The sequence below is a fragment of the Hetaerina americana genome, unplaced genomic scaffold, assembly GCF_022747635.1.
Source record: "Hetaerina americana unplaced genomic scaffold, ioHetAmer1.1.p SCAF_4, whole genome shotgun sequence".
Classification (NCBI taxonomy): Eukaryota; Metazoa; Arthropoda; class Insecta; order Odonata; family Calopterygidae; genus Hetaerina; species Hetaerina americana.
Window position 1 is genome coordinate 99,725,322 of NW_027286985.1, and position 9,457 is coordinate 99,734,778.

At 36.7% G+C, this 9,457-nt stretch overlaps 1 protein-coding gene across 1 annotated transcript in view; it reads left to right on the forward strand.

Annotated features, from left to right (window-relative positions):
• Positions 1–1,955, forward strand: part of LOC139692526 (ATP-binding cassette sub-family C member 12-like) — a 67,650-nt gene extending 65,695 nt beyond the window's left edge. Inside the window, exon 26 of the mRNA XM_071590747.1 lies at positions 1,878–1,955. Coding sequence (XP_071446848.1) covers positions 1,878–1,955 — 78 coding nt within the window. The remainder of the gene's footprint in view (positions 1–1,877) is intronic.
• The last annotated feature ends 7,502 nt before the right edge of the window (positions 1,956–9,457 follow it).

Consider the following 9,457-nt stretch of genomic DNA (forward strand, 5'->3'; position numbering starts at 1 on the left):
ATGTTAAAAAATAAATACATTTTTTTCCAAAATTTTTGTGCTTCCTTTTTTGGTCAGGTACCTCTGAGACCACCATCGCAGAAACTTTCTGGGAATGTTTTCATTCATCATGATTTAGGTCTAGGTACTGATGAGCACTGCATGTAATTACACCATGTGTGTTTATGGGAAATTTATGAATAAAGGAAGAGGAAATAGAAGGAAAGACAAGTGCATAATACTTAATTTGCATTTTATGAAAGAAATTTGCACAGGGGAAAAAGATTACAAGGTATGTCCAGCCTAAAATCTTGGAGCTTAAGAGATGACTCTTTTTGGAAAATATAGGTTGCATAATGAAGTGCCAAAGTCATGGCATTAGATATAATCAGTCTTTCCTTATGAGAAAATACAATATTTTTAGTCAACTTTTTCTTTATCTGCTGAAAATAGTCAAAGTAATGCATATATTCTGATAGGCATCAATAATAAGACTAAGGATTTTAGATCAAATAATAAAACCTTTAGGTTATTCATGCCAATCAAGCAAAGACAGTGTGTCCCTATGGAGTGGCAGATTGAAGTGTTTCATTCTTTCAATCCAATGTTATTTTTCTACTTATCCCTGAAAATATTTATCTTTCACATCCCACTTTTCTTGACCTAAGTGTTTATTCCTTAGTTTTTCTTATTAGAACTTCCTTTCCATTATGCTCCTAACTAATCAGTTGCCCTCCAAGATGTGGGGGCACATTCCACTCAGCTGTACATCTCTTCTTCCTATACTAATGCCCTCTAGAATCTTCCCTGAGTATTTCATTTCTCCTTTGATATGTTCATTTTGCCTGCAGTGTTAACTCCCAACACTACCATGTTCCAAAGGCATTTATATATTCTGCTGCTTCATATCTCATAAGCTTGGAGTGCCATTCCACAGAATTTTTTTTGCTCTCCTTCATTTGAAATTGTATCTCTTTTGAACGTAGCATGCACAATAAAGCAATTTATATATAAAAACCTTGGTTCCACATAATTTTTTTAGAAATATGGGTATAAGAGTCTCAAAGAGCCATATGCAACCCAGTAAATAAGCTGTCTCAGCCAAAGTGTTTCATGCCTGAAGTATTTGTTGAAGAGTCAGCTGCCTCTTGGTCATTACTCAATCATAGGTTTTCAATGGTTGTGGAAACTAACCAGGAAGTAACAAACCTGCTAGCATTGTCTCTTTGGTGATATGTTTTGAAATCCTGTAATTGACTATTCCTAAAATAGTTTTTAATATAGTGTTATTATTGTTAAAAAACAAACGTTTTTCATTTCTCATTGATTAATAAACCTTTCAGAATTCAAAAACTAAAATTTTTATTTCCTCTTAAGTGAAGGTCTAAGCAGTGATGTCGTTCAATATATCTTCTCTTGAGATGATTCAACCTTCTTATCCTGAAGGAAATAATTTCCATTTTTAATTATGCATAGAGAGAGTCATTAACTAGGTAATTTTAGGCTTCCCTCTACTGCATCTCATTTACTATTCATTCCGATTTGCCATGGCCATTAGACTTTTGGAGAATTTGAAACTCAAAGTACGATTTAAGTTTTGTACTGCTAACCTTCTCTGATGAAGTTGGGGTCTTAAGATCAAACCTGGGAAAGACAGATATTTTCAATTGGATTTTGCATGTCACCCTTTTGAGAGGCATGGTATCATTTTCAGTACAAAGCAAAATTGACAATGAATAGGCACTGACTGAATCACAATGGACATAGAACTTGATCCCAAGCTTCTATTCTATATGCAAATAAAGAGACATGGTCTCATATGAGCAATAATGCTATTAAGGTACAGTCTTATATATGAATTAAAATTTATGTCATTTATAGAAATTTTACTTTTACAGATACTCGAGTTTGACCGACCTGAGGTTTTGAGCCAAAAAGAAGATTCTATTTTTCGCTCAATGCTGGATGCAAGATGATAAAACATTTTTCAAGATTATTCGGGTCTCCCACCGGGTCCACGTTCGTAGGGTTGCCGACGTTACCTGAGTACCGACATGCCCTGAAGACGATGGACGACTCGGCCATCGAAACGTCGGCAACCCTACGAACGTGGACCCGGTGGGAGACCCGAATAATCTTGGAAAACATTATTCGCCGGGAAAGTACCAGATCATTCTTGATAAAACATTGATTATATTCAAGCCATTAGCTTTTGGATCCTTCGCAAAAAAGATATGATTTCTCGAGACTTATTCTTACTAACTAGAGCTTATTTATATTCTTGTGGGTTTATTTATTTCAGAATTAATTTTAACATTTTTAACTGCCAGTAAACTGAGTGGCTGTGAGAGTGAATGTATGTAAGAATAAATCATGATGTTCATATGGTAAATGCATTGATTTTGTGATGAAATACTCCTAATGCTGGCTCTAAAATAAAGGGCCATAATTAGGGACACAAGTTTCCAGAATCTCTGGTTCCATGTAAAAAGAAAGAAACTAAAAACAGCAAAGAATGAGGAATTAGCAGTTGTGCTTGCAGAATGACTTAATCAAGCCAGAGCCAATGAAATCCATCTCAGAGGTCAGCATCTTAAAGAGAAAATAGCTTGTAGTCGTTTGTGTATTCAAGGGTTTACAGCTACCAATGGATGGCTGGATCAGTTTAGAAGCAGATGAATTGTTACCATTTTACTTTTACTAGTCTGCAGGTTTACTGCAGATTTTACCACAACTAATTGTCTACTAAACTAAAATTTTACTAATCCTGATATCTGAGCATGGTATTCCACACATAATGTCAAGCTATGGAGGAAAACACAGCAAAGAACAAATCCCTATTCTTCTATGCTGTAATTTGGACGGATCAGAGAAATTACAGCCTGTTGACATTGGGAAATCTGACAAACCTAGATCCTTAAAAATGTAAAACCTTTTCCATGTGCATGTAGGTGCCATAATAAGAATGTGTCTGCCTGGAAATGTCTGTTACTTTGTTGAGTGAGTGGCAGAAGGAACTTGACAAGCCAAAGGGAGCTAAGAATCTTTAAAAAATACAGCCCCATATACTTTATTGTATTAACTTGTTTTTAATAGGAGGAGTGGGATCAAGTAATTAAGGCATTGCTTCCGAAAAGCTTAATTTAAGGTCATCACTGATGAAGGTGATAGAGGATCACATCAGTGAGGCCTCCAGAAAACCAAAGTTTCATCAATGGATAGGAGAAAATTCAATCAAGACGTGTGCCTATTTCAATCAGTTCTAGTTAGTACATGACACTTTGGCTTATACAGCTGTGCGAATAGTCAAGGAGATATTCATTACACTGGCTTCCTTGACACAGATAGAGATTTGGACAAGAGAGACTGTGAAAATGATGGATATAAGGAATGCCCACCAATGATAGTGCTGGGGGGATGTAGGCACTGGAAACTTTCTAGCAATACATTAGACAGATGAACGTGGTTGAGGTGGTGGTCAGGATGATTCACCACCTAGGAATTGCTGCTTCAGCAACTTCAGACACCGTGAAATACCAATCAACAAATGACTCTCTTTTTGCCAAAGCTTGCATTAAATTAAAAATTTAGATGGAGATGCTCGGCATGTTACATATTTTAAATGTCAAAATTTTGTTCCATATGTTGATAACATAGTATTGTTCTTATTTAAGAGTGCTTTTGCATTAATTTTTGTCGAATTTGACATTGTCAAAACAATGAAGCACAATTCATTTATACTTTGTTATTGACACATAATCCATCCTGTAATCTTTCAAAAATCAGTTATTTGAAACCTTCTATTAATTACTTTAATGCTTATTCTTCCTCACCCAAAGTTCACCTCTTCACAATGTGTGTAGGAGTACATTTAAACACATATATGGCCAATTTGGGGCCTAAGAAAAACTTAAATTCACCCAGGGTGTTTCTTACCTTTGTGCCATGATTTACATAAGCATTCACACAACAAGTGAGGTTTCATTGTTAAAATTTGTAGTTTGTAAAAAGTGGCATTTTATGCAAAAATAACTTCAATAGCATTAGAATCATTCAGTACAGCATAGACTTTCATTAGCCAGTTCCAATGCAAAATTTTTCACAATATTTGGATAGTTAGTGGGATTTATGATGGGGATTAATAAGCTGTGGGAGAAAAGAGGGTTAGTTGAGAAATGGCAGTAGGTTTGAGCAGTCATGAATCAAGCAGGGGAAATAGGGGGAGCGAGATATGTACTCCAAAGAAAAATTTAGAGATTATTTGAAATCAGTTTTGTCTGGTCATATCTTTTCCCTATGGTTTGCTGTGGTCAGTATACTGAAGTAAAGGCCTTCCTTGAAAAATTGTTTGGCAGAATTGGGCAAGTGGAGTTGCATGAAGTCCTTCCTCCACTTTCATCACTCTCTAATGGTCACTGTAATGTGCCAAGAATTGGTTGACAGAAGTTATCAAAACTGATGATGCTAATTGAATAACTATTGCATTAAGGTTGTGAAAGATAAAATTACATTTTGTCCAAAAGTTAGGCTTGATTCCATTAGTATTGTACCAAGCAATAATAAACTGATCATACAAATATTTTTACCATTCAGCCAGATTAAAATAGTTTACCTTGATGGGTGTAAATGTATACATCAATTTTTACCTTTTATATCTTAGTTCTGAAATGCTTATTCCTTCCTAATCATTTCCTCATCACATCCTGTTTTTATATTGGCTAATAATAGCAGTTTCCTTTTTCAACACCTCTCATTCTTCGCAAATACTTGATCTCAAACAACCCTATGTTTTGATTGAATGCTTTTATAATTATCTCTTCCTTTACCTTACATAAATGTGAAAAAATTTAAGCTTAGACCAGATTTTCATGAAAAATAATCCCTCCATAATTTACTTCACTTATTTATTCTTTATTTCTTCACATGACATATTTATATGGGGTAGAAGGGAGATAGCTAGTTGAGGGATTTTTAGAGAATATGTCCCTGAAAAAGATATGGATGAAGGAAATGCATGAAGGTTATCTGAAAAGTTTCCAACCTCAGCATGAAGATGGCAATAATCTTGAACAGAAGTTTTGTGATATGTTTATGCATGCATTGTAAGATACGCTACAAAATTTCAGCCATTTCGGACTCTCAGTTGTTATTTGATAAGCCGCAAGAAGATAGACATAAAGGAATGAAAATAATGGTAGAAATGAAAAGTACAGCCATAAGCAAATTTTCACAATGGTGTTTTCACAGTTCATTTAAATCTACCATCACGAAAAACGAGGAGCAAGCAAAACTGCTTTTACAAAATAAATTGTAGTGACTTAACATAACCTTCCCAGATGAGAATGCCTTCTTAGAACTCATAATGAGTTGAACTTGTTAATATACTTACCTAGTGGAAGAAATACATAATACATAAGTTCTGCCAACCGCCGCACTATTCCGGTTATTTTTGGTTACCCCTTTTCCCTCTCCACTCCCCCCTAATAGACATTCCACAGTTACTATCTAAGAACCTCTAATGACCACACCCCAAACCCAACAACTCTCCATCATATGTTAATGGTTGCCCCCCAATCCTCCTCACAACCCCACTAATTGACAAGCCGCTAATTGACAATATGGGTATGAATTTCTTTTAACATCATTCCGATTGATACAACAATGTAGCAAAACTAGTCCACTAATACAATTCTTTCTTGTGAAAACAGTCTTTTTGATTCATCCTTCATACATCGAAGTCACTTTTACTGGATTCAACAATATTCAATATTTGTGGATGCATGGCTCCACCTTTAATAAACTTATTCACAACCCAACTGCATTAACAGTCGCAGCAACACATGAGAGCAGATTTATCAAGAGAACTTCATGTACCAACTCTGCTTTGATCTTTGCTTTGGTGTAAAGCCTTCAAAATAGAAGTGTTTATTCATTGAACAAAACTCAGTTTTTTCTATTTTCTTGAAACTTGAATCAGCAGTCTAGAAAGAGATGAGGAGGCTTACTAAAAGAAGGAAACCTTTCCCAATACTATGAGGGCCTACTTTTGGATTTTCAAAATCATCAAATGACCCATGCAAATCTTTTTATGATGTGCCTCCTGAGACTATTGGACAACCTTGTGAGAGTTCAAAGGTATATTTTAAAATACCCTCTTCTTGCAACAAAATGGCCCCTAGGTGTCCCAGGGTTATCTTTTTTCAATCCCCTCCCTGATAAACATGACCTTCTTTCTTCAAGGCAAGCCATTATTTGATCACCTACATACTAGATTTTGATGAGTATCCCCCATTTCACTATGAAGAAGGTTGACTGACAAGGAAAGACGTTCAAATCAAAACATAAAAAATAGCATTTATTTATCCACCATGCATAAAATACGAGGGTCATCCGGAAAGTAGTACCCGTTCGTGCCGCATGAAGTGCTGACGACGCGAGTAGCCGCTGGACGAGGTCAGATAGCTTCAGTGGCTTGTCTGCCTTCTCTGAGCCAAGTTGCGTGACGCTAGCATTGCCTGTGTTGTTTCTGTGATTGTTTACAATGTTTAAAAAAATTGAGAACGCCGCCAGTTGTGAAGTGAGGGCAATGATTAAATTCCTCAATGCAAGAAACGTTCGCCCATGTGATATTCATCGCCAATTAAAGGAGGTGTATGGAGACAATGTAATGGACGAGTCGTCTGTTCGGCGGTGGTGTCGCAACTTCAACATGGGGAGGGGGAACACACACGACGATGAGCGTTCGGAGAGACCGTCTGTCATTACAGCCCAACTGGTGAGCTCAGTTGACGAATTCGTGAGGAACGATCGGCGCGTCACAATTGATGACATCTGTGAGCATTTTCCCAATGTTTCTCGAACAATTGTTCATGAAATTGTTAAACACCATCTGCATTATGCAAAAATTTGTGCAAGATGGGTCCCTCGCGTATCTCAATGAGCTGGCGGCGAAGGACTATGCAGCAGGAATACAGAAACTTGTCACACGTTATGACAAATGCCTTAATTTGCTTGGAGATTATGTTGAGAAGTAGTTTAAAGTATCCTCTTTCAAATAAAATTTTTTATGTTTGTTAATATTTACTTTTGTGTCTTTATTTCACGAACGGGTACTACTTTCCGGATGACCCTCGTAGGTAATATTTATCATCTGACAAGAAACAAAGTTGAACTGGAAATACCAGTGTTCAGTCTTACAGATTCACACTAAGTCCACCCTTCTATCATTGCCCAGGTGAACCATGAACTGTTTATTGATTACAAGAACAATGGTTGGTACCTTTAAAACAATGTAATAAATTGGCAATTAATTGTCAATGTACGAGGGTGAAGGCCTTAAAACTGCACTTCAATTTCAAAACATTCCACATTCATTTCACTCAGTGATGGCCATCGTTCGATGAGTGGCCTACCACTGGTGGCATGATGCCAGAGTGCAACAATTTTATAAACATGACTACTCCAATTTAAATGTGCACCACAGAGAAACAGTAATCTCTCATTTGTTTACTCAGTAGTAAGGGGGGTATGAAACATATACATAATATACATTGACCGATGAATGAAATTTCAGAATGGTGACGCACCTATTTAGCAACAGTCCATGGACTTGACAAAGTCCATAAAGTGTTACTACCGTTTCAGGCTCCACTTTGACCAGACCAGGCACAGATTCCATATTGTGATGGCAAGAGGCTTTTAGAAGAGTTAAATATTTATGGCTCTTCTAGAGTTTTACATGAACTTTCAAAGTTCAAGGGGATTACACATGAAAATTGTATAAAAGGAAACCTTTAGTATTCAAGAAATTAAGAGGTCGTAAAATAATTGAATATTTTAATATTACTCACCCTGGTGTCAAAGGCATGCCAATGGCTGGAACTGTAGGAGCAACTCACTAGGGTTGAAGGGGATACTTGGGGAGTATTGCCATGTATTTAAACACCTTACATGTCCACCTAGTTCTTCCAATCAGTCTTTCACATTGGAAATCGAATATCCTGTATCCGGTCTCGGAATCTAAAATCATGATTCTATGGTCAATCTGCCACATCACAGGCGACATGATGCTAATTTCAATTGCTATACACAGATTGTTTTTATGGACCTTTTGCCATAGCATTTTTGATTTTCCCAGAATGGGCTGCAGTGAAAGAATCAACTCATTAGAAACCACAACTTATTTATCACAAATGACACCATGAAATAACTATGGCATATCATAAAACATTTCTGGACTTATGAGGAATTTCATTATCAAGAGGCAATTTAATCATACTTCATGCCACTCACAAGTGTTTTATAGTGAACGCCTTTGGTCACACTCTTAATGAACATATCAGTTGAACAGACTGCTATGTTTGAATCAAGGTTGCCCCTTTTATTTAGGGTGTTTGAACGTGTACCAGGTGAATGAAGTTTCTTTCCCAAATACAAGACCATGTGCGAGTTGAGGCTGCCTTTTGTAGCAAAGTCCTTTGATCAGACTCTGCATGAATGAGGTTTCTGTCCTGAATGTGAGAAGATGTGCCTCTTGAGGTAGATTTTTCTGGCAAAGGTCTTTGAACATAAATTGCACCTGAATGCTCTCATACCTCTGTGCAAGAACATGTGCTCTTTGAGGGCATTTTCTTCAAAGAAGGTCTTAGAACAGACACTACACAAATGATCCTTAGTTACTGAGTGGACTTACAAGAGTGAATTGAGGTGTTTTTCAAAGGAAATTACATGGAGCATAAATTGTACAATTGAGGTCTTTCCCTAGAGTGGAATTACCCGAACCGTGGAATAGACTGGATCCATTGTGGAGAGCCTGCATGAAGAGTAGTTCTCCCTTCGAGCGGAATGACCCCATACATTCTGAAAATTTAACAAAATGTCTCTCCAAAAAGAGTATTACCCATAAGAATTTTTAATATCTGCATGGCATGCACCAGTTTCTCCATTAATTTCCTTAATAAAGAGTATATTCCACATGAATCCTTTTCCACAATTTTATCTTCTTTAAAATATATAAATGAATACAGTGAGAAAGCACGCCCAAAATATTTAACAGAATAATATCGTTCTCAAAAAACAATAAAATCTATTATATATATATATACACACACACACACACTCATTTATATAGAAATAGATATAAGGAAAAAGGATAGGAACACACATAAAGGATGAACACAGGAGAGGTGGGGAAGGCGGTATCAAGCAGATCACAAGCTATGCAGGAAACGTAATTTACACTGAGATCTGCGATGCTTTATGCAACCAAGTGCCCTGATTCTTTGGCCAAAAGATGGCGTTAGGGAGCTGTTTCACCCACAGGAGGAGAAATAGAAAACGCACAAGTAGAAAGGATAATAGTAGAGCAAAGGTACAACATCATAAAAAATAAGAAGAGTACGTTTTGTGGCTTGCATAGCCAGAAGAAGAGACAAGCCACATTGGCCTAATACACATTCAAACACGAAGTCCTGACAAA